This window comes from Pseudochaenichthys georgianus, chromosome 3, assembly GCF_902827115.2.
Source record: "Pseudochaenichthys georgianus chromosome 3, fPseGeo1.2, whole genome shotgun sequence".
Lineage (NCBI taxonomy): Eukaryota > Metazoa > Chordata > Actinopteri > Perciformes > Channichthyidae > Pseudochaenichthys > Pseudochaenichthys georgianus.
In genome coordinates, this window is record NC_047505.1 from 43,359,627 (window position 1) to 43,378,306 (window position 18,680).

At 40.7% G+C, this 18,680-nt stretch overlaps 1 protein-coding gene across 2 annotated transcripts; it reads right to left on the reverse strand.

Annotated features, from left to right (window-relative positions):
* Positions 1 to 20: 20 nt before the first annotated feature.
* Positions 21 to 8,985, reverse strand: terfa (telomeric repeat binding factor a). Of its 2 annotated transcripts, none has more exons than XM_034075841.2 (12): positions 8,516 to 8,985; positions 6,853 to 6,948; positions 5,201 to 5,337; positions 5,019 to 5,105; positions 3,760 to 3,897; positions 3,442 to 3,569; positions 2,438 to 2,974; positions 1,935 to 2,048; positions 1,702 to 1,839; positions 804 to 886; positions 391 to 440; positions 21 to 275 (listed from the first exon to the last, which is right to left on the reverse strand). In XM_034075841.2, exons 1-12 carry the CDS (start codon positions 8,649 to 8,651, stop codon positions 117 to 119), a joined length of 1,803 nt encoding a protein of 600 aa, XP_033931732.1. In that variant the 5' UTR covers positions 8,652 to 8,985; the 3' UTR covers positions 21 to 116. The 2 variants fall into 2 exon arrangements, with proteins under 2 accessions (XP_033931732.1, XP_033931724.1); XM_034075833.2 differs by having other exon boundaries at positions 1,935 to 2,084.
* Positions 8,986 to 18,680: the final 9,695 nt, after the last annotated feature.

Below are 18,680 nucleotides of genomic sequence, written 5' to 3' on the forward strand. Positions count from 1 at the left end.
TTTTAATAAGAAAACGAATCTTAAAAAAAAAAATCTGAACATTTATTGAACTACAAACTCATGAATTCTATAACAGTATCTTTAAACATGATTCCATTCTGGAGACAGGATTACATTCAAACCATTTTTGAGTTCTTCATTGTTCTCCATCGGTCCTTCAGGCTGACATTTGACCTTTCTTTGAAGGAGAAATGCAATTTTATCTTACTCCAGTTGCCTTCTCCAAATCTTTTGACCCCATCTATTAACATTTGCGTCTCCTCTTCATTCCACTTCTGCAACACAACAGGAACACAGTTACTCAGCTTTGTTTTCTTTTTTAAATGATAATGCAATCCAGTGTGTTTGCCTTGGTGCTGTTATGACCTGACCGTGTATTGTTATGCTCACCATCTTTCTGTGGCATGCAAGTGTCTGATTTACGCTTTGATTCTTCGATCCTTTAGGGGGAAGCAAAAACAAATTACTGCATGAACAGGATTTTTCACAATTTACACAGGTTTAAGTAGACGCAGATAGAATCAGAGGGGTAAAACCCCTCTTTAATGGTCACACATGCAGAGCGCACACAGTGAAATTTGGCCTCTGCATTTAACCCATCCTAGCAGTGGGGGGGAGGGGGTTGTCCGGTGCCTTGCTCAAGGGCACCACGGCAGGGCCCATGAGGTGAACTGGGACCTCTCCAAGTAGCAGTCCACACTCCATATGTTATGTCTGTTCGGGGACTTGAACCGGCGACCCTACGGCTCACAGTCCAAGCCCCCACTGACTGTGCCACTGTCGGATATTTGCTCAAATGTTACCTTTATTATTTTTGCCGCTGAAATATGTCTCTTCGTCGCTCCATGTATCCCTACTCTCCTTTGCGTTAGTGTACAGCACTTTCCTGTAAACAAGAGCAGAGTTTCTTACCTCGGGTAATTTATTAACAGCTCGGAAAAACATAATGGCCACACCTTAAGAAAACAAACACGTTTCACTTATAAATGTGCGGTAGCATGTATTGCCAGAATGTATTCACAACAGGTGAGTGAATCTATTCATACACTGAACAAAAATATAAACGCAACACTTTTGTTTTTGCTCCCATTTTTCATGAGATGAACTCAAAGATCTAAAACATTTTCTATATACACAACATAACCATTTCTCTCAAATATTGTTCACAAATCTGAAAAAATCTGTGATAGTGAGCACTTCTCCTTTGCCGAGATAATCCATCCCACCTCACAGGTGTGGCATATCAAGATGCTGATTAGACAGCATGATTATTGCACAGGTGTGCCTTAGGCTGGCCACAATAAAAGGCCACTCTGAAATGTGCATTTTAATAATGTAATGTTGTGAATCGAGTGGCCTGTGTTTGTCGTCCATAACATACGCCTGCCCATACCATAACCCCACCACCACGGGCCACTCAATTCACAACATTACCCTACCCCTAACCCTACCCCTCACACCAGATACTGACTGGTTTTCAGACCCCCCCAATAAAGAAAAACTGCACGTTTCAGAGTGGCCTTTTATTGTGGCCAGCCTAAGGCACACCTGTGCAATAATCAGCATCTTGATATGCCACACCTGTGAGGTGGGCTGGATTATCTCGGCAAAGGAGAAGTGCTCACTATCACAGATTTTTTCAGATTTGCGTTTATATTTTTGTTCAGTGTAGGTTGAGCCTCTGCTGTACTATTTACTTACCATTTTGAGTGTGCAGGACCTTTTTCCAGAGCAGAGTCCTTGTTAGGAGTAGAGCTTTTCTGAGGGACAGGGTGAGTAGGGTACAGTTCTGGTGAGCTGTCCAATGAAGAATCTCGGATATGGACTTCATCTGGAACCCTGTATAGTTACTTGAAAGTTAATCAAATGACATCCATTGAGACAAATCAATTAAGTGACTTCAAATAACGACAAATGAGCACATTTCAACTTGCCTGCGGAGAAGAATTCTGGCCTCTTTTGATAGAGGTTTCCGCACTGGGGCTTTGCAGGGAGCGGGCGACTCCTGTGGTTCCTCATTACTGTCTGATGATAACGGTTCTGACTTTCTGCATGATGAGAGTTCAGATTCAGTCAAGAAATATCTAGAAAAAGAGGGACTTTCAATCATGCTTTGCATTGTCGATCATAATCTATAACTTTGCAATGTCCTTGACCGTTTTAAACAACTCGTGTTCTTATGTGTTCTCACTGACATTTAAAACGTACACACTGAGCACAGTACGACAACTATTTGAGCAACTATTTATTATTGACATGTTTACACATATTTCTCAAAAAGCAATAAATGTAAAACCATTGCAATAAATATCTGCTGCGGTTTCACATTTGATTAAGCCCCACCTTGACTCGATTTGAAAATGAGACATAAAGATTCTGTGATTTCCTTTTAAACAAATCACTTCTAAAAACGAATATATAAATATGATTTACATACCTGCTGCAGATGTTGCTTTCTCGTCTGCGTAGCTTCCGCACAGGCAGGCTATCCTCATCAACCGTTACCACGCTCAGCTCTGCTGATTTATCGGGTGCAGCCGGGGGCTGTGGAGGCTCCTCTGTTCTGACTTCTGTCTCCTCCACTTCCTGTGAAGCCGGTGAGCTGCCCTGGCTGTCCGGCTCCACCACCAGTCGTGCCACAGTCCAAAGGCGCTTGTTTCTCAGCACTGAGGATGTCTTTGAGAGCCATTCTGCCTCCTGTGCTTTAGGAACAACATCTGTTTGGTCTGTTGGGGAAGCTTCCATGGGGCTGCCCGAATCTCCCTGAAATATCACGTCCTGCTCCGGGTCCTGATTGGTCTCCTGTTCCGGAGAGGGTGAGAGGCGCAGGGAAAGATAATTTCTTGCCTGGTGTTCTTCCTCCACTTCTTCCTCCTCTTCTTCCTCCAGCTGAGCAAATGTTTTGTCATCTGAACATGTAGACAACGCTTTGAAGGCTGCCTCCAGTCTGGTCCTCTGGAGTATTGTATGTTTACTGTTAAATGAAACAGAGACAAGAAACAGAGAGTGAACAGGGTATCTAGAATAGGAAAGGTTCTTTATAGTGGAAACATCATTCTGTCCTTCTACACACAACAGCTGTAATGAACGCTAAACATATTACAACAAAACACAACTTGGATCGGGTACGCAAAGTAATAATATATGGTTATATGGGTCTGATCATCTTTGTATTGTTTCGGTTGTTCTTGTTTTCTTTGAGCATCAGGAAAAGCGCTATAAAAATCCCATGTATTATTATTATTAAATGAGGCAAGTATGTCTAATAATTAGGGGATCTCAATGTATGTTATCCTTTCAAATACTGGAAGAGAAATGATTTAGTGATGCGTGGCTCTCTAAGAGGTGGGCTTATTTGACAGAGATGAGGATTTGTCATCTGAACAGTTGCCAGTAATGTTGAGCTTGTTTGAAATGAACACAGAGTGAATGAGAGCCTACCATGGAGTAAAATGGACGCTGCATATTTGTGGAGCAGAGGACGGGCCTGCTGCTTCTTGCTCATCAGGCCCAGCTGCCTTCGCTACTTGATCCCTGAGCCTTTTCTCTTCAATAATCCGTGTTGCAGCCTGATAAACAAAACATCATTATACACACACATTGACTTTACCAACAAATATATAGAATTGTATTGACTAAAGACATTTCATTATTTGTTGTTGTACTCATGAGAATGTTTTCAAAGACTAGTCAAAAAAATCTTGTAATTTTTTGACATTCAATCATTAGTGGCCATTGTGCTAATTGCATGTTACCTACCCTGAGGAGAAAGGGAACGTCGCTGAAGAGACTCTGGCAGTAGTCAAACATCTCTTCCCTAAAACTCTGGAAGTCGATGTGCTCGATGACTTCATGCGTTTTGCTCTTCTGATTGATCAGCCGAGTGAATATAGCTTTCTATAGAACACAGCGACATTAAAGAAAGCGAACCACATAGCATACACAGAAAGATTGCTCAAAGTCATTATCAGACTAAATGATGTATAGTTTCAGTACGATTTACAAAATGTATAAACATGCAACGAGAAATGAATGTAATGTAATAATGGAAGTTATGGCTCGACATTGTACACTATATAAACATCTTTATTTGTTTGTTCGAAAATGAAAATTACCACAAAAAAAATATTAATAAGAATATAGTGCTAGGACTGTCTTAGGGAAGAAAGCTTTTAGATGTGCAGCTCCACTAAATTGGAACAGTCTGCAAACGTGTTTAAAACTGAGCACTTTGGTTCCCCTGCATCATTTTAAAACTCGACTGGGTGACATGCTGTTTGATATTCATGGTACCCGTCACTGTAAATAGAGTTTGTGAACTGTACCCTGTACATTATGTTGTATGTCATCCTTATTGTTGTTTTTATGTTACATGTGTAACTAATGTCCTGCAGGTCACCCTTGAAAAAGAGATCTTTTGATCTCAAGGGGCATTGACCTGGTTAAATAAAGGCTACAAACAATATATTATCTATATATAATAATAGCCTGATTACATTTCACATTTTCATTGTTGGTATTGCATACATCATCAACAATTAAGCAAACAACAACATGCTTCAAGTGTTGTGTGTGGATTTATGTGCATCTCATTTAGGAGAAAAGACTGTTAATTCATCTTCCATTCTTTTGGTAGCGCCTCACATCACCATACCTGCAAGTCTCCACACTTTCCGAGAACAGATAAGGTAGGTAAATGTGTTGACAGACACACAGCTAAAGACTAAACAGAAGACATGATTTACCCTCTATGGAGGTGTGGAACTATAAAAACAAATCCAACTTGGGCATCCTTTGAAAACCCTGTGACATAGAAAGTGTTGTAAATCCCCCAGCCTTTTTTTGTCTTGTGGGAGGCGGGGCTTAGCCTCCACCTAACAGGCCACATCTGATCCCACTTAAGGCCAAAAAATGCAGGGGGATTTACAACAGAAAGAGAGGGCTATACTGCTGATTTTACTCCAACACACAATTATGATATTATTCAGTAAACATGCCATTCTATTTCATTTACTAACCTTGCCCACCCTTGGTTTAGGAAAGTGTTTGTTGAGCACCTCCTTTGCCTTGTCAAACTCATCGTTTTTGATAAACAAGCTCACCATCTAATAAAAAAACAAAAACAAACAGGTGGTTGAATCAAATCAGACTAAACCGCCTAAAGAAAGTCGTATTATCATAACAAAAGAAACCCACTTACCATCTCTTTAAGTGAAGCGCTTGCATGATCAAAATCCCTCTCTGGCAGTGGTGTACTGCAGTCCTTCACCATACTTTCCAGCACCTTTAAGGCCGATTCCAGAGGAGATACTGACGGGTCCTGCTCAAATACCACATCTGTAGACAAAGACAAACATGTATTCACTGCTGTGGAGGTACAGGCGGCCCAGGAGCCCTGCCCTTTTGTTTTAGACAGGGTAGATGTGTGAAGATGCTTTAAAAAGGTTCATCCACACAAGGCTCCTGGACCTGATGGCACCCCCGGCCGTGTTCACCAGGGTGGAGCTGCCATCCATGGAGGATCTTTACTCCCAGCGGCTCAGGAAGAAAGCCCACAGGATTATCAAAGACCCCCATCACCCCAGCCACAAACTGTTCTGTCTCCTGCCGTCTGGCAGGCGCTACCGCAGCATCAGGACTAAAACCACCGGACTCAGCGACAGATTCATCCCACAGGCCATAAGAATATTGAACACCTGAGCTTACTGTTGTTATTTTATGTCTTAAATTGCATGGTTGAGAAACCTGCGATCTAAGTTTTTCATACATTACATAATTACACCGTAGCTTTGTATCAGGGTTTCCGTTAGCCGGTAATTACCGGTTTTTAGCTGGTAAAATTGATAAAAAACCGGTAAATTCAAAACCTGACGGTCAAAATGTCTGGTAATAATTAGGGAGGCTCCGATCGATCGGCCGCTGGTCATTATCGACCGATATTCACTCTTAATAGTTTGATCGGTGCTCTCTATAAAGGCCGATCAGGAGAGCTGGATCTGATCCATATGGACATAAACGCGAGTGAAGTGTAACCGGACGCGAGAGAGAGATCAGATCAGCTGCTGAGTCTGACCGAGACACGCAGCTCTGCATAATCACCTGAAGCCCCGCCCTCTGTTTAGCGGGCTGCAGGAGCTGCATGAGAAACTGACGTGCTGTCAGGAGAGAGAGGGGAAAAGAGAGGATCCGTTTCTCCCGTGTTATTATTCAAAGTTGATGTAAACTTCTGAATAATGTACGTTATCTACTACAAGTAGTTTGTTTGAATGTAATAATTATGTTGTTTGTTGTTTGTGGAATAATTTATTGAAAAATGAATCTGAATTTTTTGATCTGTTACGATTATAAACTGAAGCAATATAAAAATGAGCCCCGTGAACTGAGTTTTAAACTGAAGCATATCTGCTCATAGTCCGGTAATTACATGCTAACGGAAACTCTGCTACACAACTATTATTATTATCATTGAAATATGACCGGTAAGTTTCAAATTAGTCCGGTAAAATGAATTCTGCCCGGACATTTGACCGGCGAGAAAAAATCCTAGCGGAAACCCTGCTTTGTATATGTCATGACGATAAAACCTTTGAATCGCGTTTTGGTCACAATATGCTAGTTGTATTACAGATTTAGGTAAAAACCTTGAATATGATGCTGATAAGTACGATATACTTTAACATTTAACATCGTGAAATATGAGACAACATTTAGTTGAACTATTGCAGAACAATGTATTGCTGTCGGGGTTGTACCTAGATGATATACTTCGTTACTACTAAATTAAATGAAGCAACAGACATTTGTTGACAAAGTTAATGTTACGTTGATGATATGCAACAAGGTTGAACTCACCAAGATTTTCCCCTTCATTTATCCGGGCGAGAAAGTGCAATACTCGTATCTTTGTTGGCGTGACATCGGAAGAGTAAACAGGACGGGTCAAGATACCTGTAACAAGATTATAAACATTTAATTCCCCTAAAATAATAGACATTCAGATAGAAAGTAGGGCTGCTCGATTATGGCAAAAATCATAATCTTGATTATTTGGGTCAATAATTGATATCACGATTATTAAAAACGATTATCCATTTACTTTGAAAACATCCATTTATTGAAAGAAAAATGGGAACAGTATGTTTTTAACAGTTGATTACCCTGAACTTTAAGTATAATTCAACTGAAAAAAAACAAAAATAATAATGTAAAATAAAAAAAATAATCGTTTTATTTCGATTATGTTGTTTTCATAATCGTTGCAAGCCAAAATTGTAATTGCGATTAAAATACGATTAATTGAGCAGCCCTAATAGAAAGTAAATATTCCGAACTCGATTGCATGTAATTAAAAGGCCACCTGGGGGATAGAGGAGGGAAATGTGACATTTGATATGCTGGTAACTCTGGGATAATGGTATGAATGTGTTGGAGCTATACATTGATTTATGTTATCTGAAAATTCAACATTTATTTGTAGCTGTTTTTGTTTATATTAAATTAATAATTATTTATTGTATAATTTTATTTGATTAAAGTAATTCTTTATGCTTACATTTTGAAGGTGGTGTTGGTTACTGAGAGATTTTTTTTGTACCAGGGAAAACACAAGATTGGTGAAACCATTGTTTGTTGGATTATTGGAATTAGATGAAATAAATACACAAAGACGACTTTTCCTGCCTGCCTGGACTTTGAGTATTTTCCTGCGTGAGATTCGCTTACTGGTGCACCAGTCAGTTTATTTTTAGTTACATTATCTGTTGCATTTCTTTATTATGAAGCAGCTACAGAATGTATTTACATATATTTCTAAGATATATATATATATATATATAAGATAAGATTGACCTTTAATAAGCAACGTAGAGAGATTCACGTGTCAAGGCAGCAACAGAATAAAAAGAAACACAGATATTACACATGGAATATACATAGGAATTAAAATAATAAAAATAAAATACAAAATAAGAAATTAAACGGAATTAAAAATAAAAGATGGGCATACATATATGTGTAGATATCTGTAGACTTACACATTCCCAAAGTTCCCTTTATTGTTATTCTCCAAACCCAATAACAAACAATATGCTTAATTGAAAGTGACATCCAAACAATTGCTTGTTTAAAAATAGCATGTGATAATCGGTTAGTTGTGAAAAGGCACGACTGTTAAACATACACCTCTGCACGGCCACTTCTCAGAGCTTGTTGTGACCATAGACTGTATATATAAAGGTTGTGACTCTTTCGAATGGATGAGCTAACTGCAAGATAATAATGCCATCTATAGGTTACGCACATTCAAATGTCACCACTTGTGTCTTTGGGCAATACCTTTAAGCACAATCAAGTTTATTGTGCTTAAAGGTATTGCCCAAATACACGTTTATTGAATAAACACTGTAAATACTCTAAATAAAAAAGCGAGTTAACTACAAACTTGGTCGGACACATTAAGCTAGCCAATAGTTTGGCGGGTAAGAAACTAAACACTGTTGAGCAGTGTGTTACTTACCGTCAAGTATAGCTACAATCCCGCAGAAGTCCTCGTATTTCTTGGTTTTAAACAGCTCTATGGCAAGGACTGAATAGTAGTCGACTATCCAGTGGTTTACAAACGCTTCCATGTCAGCTAGGCTATTAGCCGCCATATCCACAACATGTAAAAGCAACAACAGAGGTCTGTGGTAAACGATCCCTTTGTGAAAGCGAGGCAAACCGAAAGCAGTGCGTATATATATACCCTGAGTTTAGTTTTTCAGACAGCGAGTCATCTTAGTCGGCCCCACAAGTAACTGTTATCCTTCAAAAGCTGTAAATATACTCGAGGTGTCAACATGTAATTTAAATATACCCCTTTATGATCTGTCAAATTCAAATGAAACCATAGACTGTAGCATGAAACAGATGACATTTGATCAGGGCTTTGAAAATGTTTCTACCTGAAAGTCTTCATACAGTGAAAAATCTCCCACTCTACCTACTTTTTCTTCTTCTCTCACTTTTTTTGGCGGATTGCAAACAACTTTAAGGTGCATACCGCCACCTACTGTACAAGAGTGTGTATCACCATATCATCCTATCACCACTTGTGGAATTATACCACTGTGTTTACGTTGTTTTAAATTCTTCCAATCAATCCTGTTTCACTCAAATACTTAAGAATGGCCTTCCTGGTAGCTCTTATCCCCTCACCTTCTGTTCCCAGTATCCCCATCAGGCTCCACTCCCTTCCTGCATTACCTCATCCCAATACCCCTCCTCGACTCCTCCTTTCCCTCACTCGCGTCCTTTCCTTGCGTCTTAGCTCCGCCTCCGATGCGAGCGAGAGACACGAGGAGGTGACGCGAGGACAGAGGAGTCCTCAGGTATTAATTGGGATGTCCTCGTTCACTCAAACGTCACTTTTAAACGACGTCTGTTAACACTCTAAATATTTTATATTAATAATTTGATGGGAAAATGTGCTTATTTCTTCAATACCTTCCAGGTCATGTGACCGATTCGCTCAAAATCCATGTTGGGTCAAAGAACTACACTGGCTGAATAGGACACACCTCTTTTCATTGCATTTTAACATTCTAAATATTTTTATATTAATAATTTGATGGGAAAAGGTGCTTATTTCTTCAATACCTTCCAGGTCATGTGACTAATTCGCTCAAAATCAAAGTTGGGTCAAAGAACTACACTGGCTGCATAGGACACACCTCTTTTTATTGCATTTTAACACTCTAAATATTTACACACATGTATGCATTTAACCTCAGTCCCTTTTAGAGTTTTCACTAATGACATTAAACAGGCTGCTCGGGAACAGAAACTGTAATTGCAGTTTAAAGTCTGATTTGGAAATATAGTTTCTGTTATAAGTTTGTAAGCTGTATTTACATTTTTCATCTTCATATTCTGCCCCTACAACATGCACCTAATCATCTTGGGTTATATTACTTCATGTCCTTTGTCCTTCACCTCACTCTTTACCAATTTAGTCCTTGCTTTACTTTCTGACAATATTTACTTATTCCATTGTTACAATTAAAATGCTGGAGAACAATTTACACACTTTGAACATAGTAAGTCTTAGAGAAACTCACATTTCCCTGTGCGTCTTTTTCCTGTTGGTCCACTTTTCTTTTCTTCACCTTTGTGGCAGGTGGGCTCTTGGGGTTGGGAAGTGTTTTTGGTGGATTGAAGTACTTGGACTTGGACTTGATGTGACCAGCAGAACTTTCCCGCTTGTTCCACTGTTCCCCGTGGTCATCATCTGGCCTGCTAGTTTGTCCAAAGTTTTTGTCCAGAATATGCATTGGCAGATTGTGTTGCTCAATGTGCTCTATATATCTTCCTTGTATTGAGGCATACATTTTGGAGACGAACTCAGCTGGTCGCAGGTACTTTTTTTTTTAAAACGATGGAGTGTTTGACCAACCCAAACCAGAGCTCAACATGGCAGTTGGTATACCTGGTTTTATGACTTCCATCTTTTTTAGAGGTACCTTTTCTATGTCGCGACAGATCCCCAAGCAACAAACCACTCCACAATGGGAAGATCCCCGTGTAGTTTTTTAACAGTGCATCAATGACACCAGGACAGAGGTGGTGGTGTTTTACATGAACAGCATCGTCAGAGAGAATGTCACTCTCTGCTTGGTCCCGCCTGACTTGAAAAGCTTGTGTAAAAGGTGCTATGAGCATTTGTTTCCATTTTGCTTTCCTCCTCTCCCATTACATGTCCACTTTCCTCCAGTTTCAAGTCCAGAGTTTGCAAAATGCACTCGTCGAGGTACATTTTGCTCTGTTTCACCGAATGAGTGTACTCCTCTGCATCAAAAAACACACACATATGATAAAAAACATCAAGGGCTTCCTGCATACTTGTGTAGTTCAGGATGTACGCAAAACAGAATGTTGCATATTCCTGTGTGCCTCTGTCTACAGTTTTTTTTCCAAATGCTTGTGACACAGCCTTCATGATATGAGCAGAGCACAGATGCAGCACAGTGAAGTTAGGAATCAGTTCAGTTTGTCCAGACACTATCTCAAATGCTCTGTCAAGGTACACTGACATATTTTCCCTGTTAAAAGACAGAAGCACACTGTTTATCAGAGCCCAACTATAATCTGTCTCAACCTGTGCTATCTTTCTTTTTGTTATGTAAGACAACTTTCTTTTAAATTCCATGAGCCAATGGGAAATAGATGGAATGGAATGGCTGTTGGTGATCAGTTCTGTGACAGGCAAGGGAGGCTTATCTTTACCCATTCCGGGCAAAACCAAAGCATAATACAAGACCCGCATATTTTGATCAGGAATTTTCTGTATCACGATGCCCGTGGCATCAAGGTAGAGAGTCGTAGGTGTTGGCTTTTTCAAGTGCTCAGTCAATATCTTTATTCCAGCATCTGTGTATAAATGTACAGCAAACGGATCAATTTGTAGGTGCTGAAGATAGCCTTTTGATGATGCATGACTGCTGCTCTCTTTGATTATTTTTTGATTCAACATGAGTTCAAGCATCATGTCATCGTGGAGCCTTGCACTTTTCTTCACTTCAGAGGATATTTTCTTTAACACGTCTTTGGTGAGGCTTCTGCTTATGTTACCAGCCATTATTTCCTCTACTGGTGTCTGTCTTAACATAGTGTAATAATAATTGCTGACACCACTGGTTAAGGCTTTGGAAATTGTTCCTCTTCTTGTGTATTTTCCTAACCCTAACCCAACATTGATTTTGAGCGAATCGGTCACATGACCTGGAAGGTATTGAAGAAATAAGCACATTTTCCCATCAATTTATTAATATAAAATATTTAGAGTGTTAACCTGTTAAACCCCGAGCCTGTTTTTCAGGTTTCAGGCTCGAAAATGACATTCCCAGAACAAATTAGGTGTATCCTATTCAGCCAGTGTAGTTCTTTGACCCAGCATTGATTTTAAGTGATTAGGTCACATGACCTGTAAGGTATTGAAGAAATAAGCTAATTTTTCCATCAAAATATTAATATAAAATATTTAGAGTGTTAAAATGCAATAAAAAGAGGTGTGTCCTATGCAGCCAGTGTAGTTCTTTGACCCAACATTGATTTTGAGTGAATCGGTCACATGACCTGGAAGGTATTGAAGAAATAAGCAAATGTTTCCATCAAAAATTGTTAGGAACCTTGACTCAATAGCTTGGAGGACTCAAATGCACGACCCAGAGACAAAAAGGTTTTGAAGAAAAAATAGTCTTTACTTGCAAATAAACAAAATCACTCTTTTAGAGGAATGAACAAACTGACAAACGTAAAGCGCTCTCGTGGAGGGTAAAAGGCAAAACACTGACTTTCATTTAAACAATGGCTTAGATCTTACTTCTTGGAGCAATGAACAAGACGAACCGACAACTAACAAGGGGAGACAGGACAATATATACATGAGTTAAGTGGGCACAGGTGGAAACAATCAGGGGCGGGGCAGACACTGATGATGGCGGGAAAAGGAACCAGAGCAGGAAGTAAAGGGACCTGGAATGAGACAAGGCGAGTACAAAATAAAACAGGAAGTGGAACATAAACTAAACTAACATGACAAAACTTAACATAATTGACGGGACACAACAAAAATATTAATAAAACGTATTTAAATTATTAAAATGCAATAAAAAGAGGTGTGTTCAATAAATGTATGCTCTAGAGTGAATTTGCTTCACATTCACACGATCGATAAGCTGTCGATTTATTAAAAAGAACATTTTTCTTGTCTAATTTTAAAAGTCATTTGTTGATGGTCCCTAAGTGAAAGCCTCGGGAAACTGACGCTGCTGGCGGGTCCGCGAATGTCCGTCGAATATCCAACCTAAAACTAAATTCACCGCGGTAACTTAATGTATTGCTTAAAATAATACTTCTGCATACAGTATGTGACACTGTGTTGCACGGCCAGCTGACTCAGATAAGAAAATATATGATACATTATGAAGTGATATGCCGCGGACTGTACTTAATGTACTCTGATCCGGTTACTTATGTTGTGGCCGATATATAAGTAAGCTTTCTTAACGCTAATGTTATAATAGTCAGATTGCTCTGAAGATGGGAGGTGATATTCTATTACGGCCCTTCCACACTACAGCGTCGACAGCGTCGACAACTCCAATCTGCCCATTCACTTTGAATGGGGTGACGTCACGTTGCCTCGCTTTTTCGCCAAACTGAATTGTGGGTAGCATAGCGGTCCGTCTCCGAACATTGTTCAACTTCTGTAGCCAGCGCCAGCCAATCAAATCCCGTTTAGGAAAATCTGACAGCTCAAGCCGTAGCCAATCAAACCGCGTCTAAGCTGGGAGAGATATCCCGCCGTTCATTTCTATATTTCAAAAAAAGTCGGAGGAGAAACTAACTATCGCTGTAGAAAATCACCCGGTTTTGTATGACCAGACCCTCTTCACCTACCGGGATACAAACCGGAGGAACCAGGCATGGAGGGAGGTGGCAGAGACAGTGGGGGAAACTGGTAGGTTTTCGCCTGTTTGGGGAGTTTATATATATATTGCTCCCATAAAATCCCCGGGGTTTTTTGCTTTGTATGTCGGGGGCGGGAGATTACAGACACGCCCAGCTCCAAGCTTTTTTTGAAGCTGTAGTGTGGACGCTCCGTTAATGTTCACGTTCACACAGTCGGTGATTTTTGCCGGCCGTCTTTCCTGCGACGGCAGCTTTTCTGTATTTCCTTTCTCCTGTAATATGACTTGATCGCTTTAAACTCCGCACACTGAGCTCTGATTGGTCAGCAGGCAGTGCTTTCACTGAGTTGAGCTCTTAGCCTGCAACCTAACCTGGTCGCTAAGCATAAGTTACCATGGAGATCTCGCCTGCTAAAAAGAGAACCAGCTTCGTAGGACCGGAAAGCCGGAGTTTCCCCTGAATTTAGCCGGTTAAGCGAAAATCCTGCTTCGTAGTATACCCCCCTGGTGCCTCTTCCACAACTCAGCCCCACAACAACAAAGATTTATCCATTCCGCTCCAACGTCCCATTGCCTGTTCGTGGATCATTGAGGTGCAATGTGGAGAAGGGACAGAAAAACACAATGTGCACATTCTTTGTGATTAAAGGAGATGGATTTAATATTCTAAGCTACCAGATATCCAAAACACTGGGACTGATTACAATTGTCACCACAGTGTCATCCAGACCACAGCATCTCACAGTCGCAGATGAGCTGGTGGAAAGCAATCCCGAGCTGTTTAAGGGAATAGGCCAATTGAAAGACGTTCAGGTAAAGCTTCATATAAATCCTGATATTAAACCCACATGTCAACCACATCGACGAGTACCATTCCACATCCGCCAGAAGGTTGAGGATGAGCTTCACAAGCTAGAAGCAGAGGACATCATCGAGGAGGTGACTGGACCGACTCCATGGGTATCACCTATTGTTGCACCGCCCAAGCCTAAAGACCCCGACAAAGTATGAATTTGTGTTGACATGCGTCAGGCTAACACAGCCATAGAGAGGGAAAGACACATCACCTCCACAATGGATGACGTGATACATGAGTTAAACGGAGCAACTGTGTTCTCTAAACTTGACCTGAGAGCTGGATATCACCAGTTAGAGCTTCATCCAGACAGCAGATACATCACAACATTTTCCACTCGCCTTGGACTAAGACGCTACAAAAGACTGAGTTTTGGCATATCCTCTGCTGCTGAGGTGTTTCAAAATGCCATATGCCAAACACTGCTTGATCTGAAAGGTGTGAAGAATCTCAACGATGACATCATTGTTCATGGTGCCACTCAGGCTGAGCATGACAACAACCTCAGAGCCCTGTTCCAGAGACTGAAAGACAGTGGTCTCACACTTAATCGTGAGAAATGTGAATTCAACAAATCCAGGCTTGAGTTTTTCGGCTTCATCTTCTCAGCGCAAGGTGTTTCAGCTGATCCCAAAAAGGTTGTGGCAGTCCATCATGCCACAGATCCTGAAAATCAGAGTGAGGTCAGAAGTCTACTGGGCATGGCCAATTATTGCTCCAGGTTCATCAAAGATTTCTCATCCATTTCCGAGCCGCTACGAAGGCTCACCAGAAAAGACACACCCTGGGTATGGGGCCCAGAACAGCTAGCTGCTCTAAAGACACTGAAAGACAGTCTAACCAGTGACAAAGTCATGTCATACTTGTACCCTGGCAGACAGACAGAACTTATAGTGGATGCTAGTCCTGTGGGACTGGGTGCTATCCTCTGCCAGCATGATGAAAAAGGGGTGAGGCACATAATAGCATATGCAAGTAGGTCTCTAAGTGATGTAGAGAGGAGATACTCCCAGACTGAAAAAGAAGCACTGGCTATTGTGTGGAGCTGTGAACATTTCCACCTGTACATATATGGTCATCTTTTCAAACTAGTGACAGATCATAAAGCACTGGAAATCATATGGAACAATCCCATGTCGAAACCACCTGCGAGGATTGAAAGATGGGGACTCAGGCTTCAAACATATGACTTCAAGGTGGAATACAGAAAGGGAGCTGACAATCCAGCTGACTACATGTCTCGACACCCTCTACCATCAAAGACAAGTGACAGCACACGAGCAGCAAAAGTAGCCGAAGAGTATGTAAGCTTCATTGCAACTCATGCAACACCCAAAGCTATGACACTCACAGAGATCAAAGCAGAGACACTTAAAGACCCGATCCTTCAAGAGGTAATCTCTCATGTAACTCACAACACATGGCACAAGACTGATGAATCACAACACGCTGCCATATTAAAACAGTTTAGACGAGTAAGCAGCGAGCTGGCAACGTCACATGCATCAGACATAGTACTACGGGGCACTAGAATAGTGATTCCCACAGCCCTACAAGATAGTCCTACAGCTAGCTCACGAAGGACATCAAGGCATCGTTAAAACCAAAGCACGACTCAGAACAAAAGTGTGGTTTTCAGATATTGACCAGAGAGCAGAAGCATCAGTACGCAGCTGTCTTGCATGTCAGGCAAATACCCCAGCTGTACATACTGAGCCATTAAAAATGTCAAGTCTACCAGAAGCACCCTGGCACAGCATCAGCGCAGACTTTTATGGACCACTACCAACAGGAGAGTACCTGTTAGTCATGATAGACGATTATACACGCTACCCAGTTGTTGAGAGTGTTAGATCAACTTCAGCTAACACAATCATTCCAGTCATGGACAAAGTTTTCTCTATGTTTGGAATCCCCAGAGTGGTAAAAACTGATAATGGCCCCCCATTCAACAGCAGCCAATTCTCTCAGTTTGCAGACTACTTAGGATTTCATCATCGCCGGATCACACCGCTTTGGCCTCAAGCTAACGCTACAGCTGAAAGATTCATGCGCACACTGGGCAAAGCAATACGTGTGGCAGAAACACAGGGAATTAATTGGAAACAACATTTGAACATATTTCTACGTGAGTACAGATCTACACCTCACAGCACAACAGAGAGCTCACCTGCTGAACTGTTATTCCAACGCAAAGTGTACACAAAGATCCCTTCATTCACTCACACTGCCAACAAGAGCTCAGACTCAGAAGTGAGAGCTAAGGACAAGAAGGCTAAAGCCAAGATGAAATCTCATGCAGACACTCATCGTCATGCTACATCTCACACTTTCACTCCAGGTGACATTGTGCTTCATCGCCAGCCCAAGCATAACAAACTCACCACACCATACAACACTAAACCCTACACTGTGATTAAAGTCAAAGGCTCAATGGTTACAGCGGCAAGAGATGGACATCGCATAGTCAGGGACTGTTCATTCTTCAAGAAGATCGTTGGAGAGCTAATTGAGATCCCACCAGATCCAGTCAGTGATGACTCTACTGTCACAACACCCAGAAATCCCACGAGACACGATAGGCGTCCTCCTGCCTATTTACAGGACTATACATAGTGTATGGACTGCTAAACATGTGAATGATACTCTGGGTATATACAAATTTGTATATTTCCAACTGTTGTTAACTTCAAGAGACTGAGTCCTGGTTAAGACAAGAAGTAAGATTTATGTAGGAAACAGTTTTAATGCATTTTCAGTATGTATAATTTGGTGTGGAGGATGTGTTCAAAGCTAACATGTGAATGCAAACGTCTTAAAGATACTGTTCATCATTTCTGAACATCCCATCATTTGGCTGTGGCTGTGAGGAAGAGCTGTTGTCTTTGAGTCAGAAGGTGGTGGGTTCAATCCCAGCCATGCAGCTTTCATGTTGATTTATCCTAGTGTGTATTGTGCTGCTTGTTAAATGTGTGCGTGATGTCACTGCTATAGTGGAGAAGAGCTTCCAAATAAAAAATCTCAAACCTGTTAGAAATCCCATCCTTTACACTCCTGCTACTGAGTTTTAGGTAGTAGCAAAACCTTTAATAGCATCACCATTTTTGACGCTAATGATCATCAATATCTGGCTCTTGAGGGCTCTGAAGTGAAGTGTACTTATTGGGCTAAATCTATCAATCAATGTCAATCAAAGTTTATTTATTTAGCCCAATATCACAAATTGTACTTTTGTCTCAGGGGGCTTTAAGGTATATACAGAACATGAATACGCTGGATATTCCCGGTGCCGTAAGCTTAAGATATTTATTGAAGAGTGGAGACGAGTCACTGTGTTTCTCCTTGCACTGTGTAACACTTGACACAAAGCTTCCAAATAAAAGTGGGACTGGTCAGAGGAAGTGACATAAAATATGATAGCAACTCAAATATATTGTTAAAGACACATGCAGTTGTTGAAACTTTCCGATCAGTTGAAAGTGCATTTGTTATAAATGTCATATCCACAGAATACAAGGCTACCAAGCAAAACAACATTAACAACATTAATTTCCATTTCTTTCTTCTTTTTTCCGTGTGTTTATTTATTCCCGTGTTTATTTCCACAATTATTTATTTCAGTTTTTTTTCAAATGGATTCATTCTTGTATCCCTGTATTTATTTGTTACTTATGTCATGTCCTGTCCTCTATACCTGGCTGCTGGTTGTGTGCATACAAGTACAAATTCACTCAAAATCACATGCCAGTAAGACCTATAGTCGGGTGTTCATTGTTCTAAACGCACATTGGTGATCGAGGCATTGGTTTTCCATGCAGGTGCTCGAAGCTCAACGCCCAGGGGGAGGGACATCTTTTGTCTTCTGCAACGCTGATTTCAAATCTGGAGCAATTCTCCCCACCACTTTTACTAACAAAGTGACGCCCATGAGTGGGGGTCCCGGGCCTTGTTGGTGAGGCTGGTAGCGGAGGGGAAGAAGCTGTCCAGGTGGCGAGAGGTTTTGGTCCTGATGGATGAAATGCAAAATATACAAAGGGCTAGGGCTCTTTATGTAAATCAAAAAACAATGTATACAATTGAGTGAAATTCAGAATACTGTTAACCAAAGAGTTATCTTTCAAAGTGTCCAAGAAGAGACCATGAATAATGTTCTTTAAGCAAAATCCATTTCAGAGACATCCAACTGACAGTGAAAGACAATCAAAATCTATAGCTTTAATTTAATCAAGTTTATTATGTAAAAGAATGACATTAAAGATATAAGACATTAAAGATTATGACACATTAATAAAAAAAACATTCCATCTATATATTGTTAATAATAACTTTTATACTCTGTTTGTAAAGCTGAAGGACTTTTGTTCTTGAGGCTACCT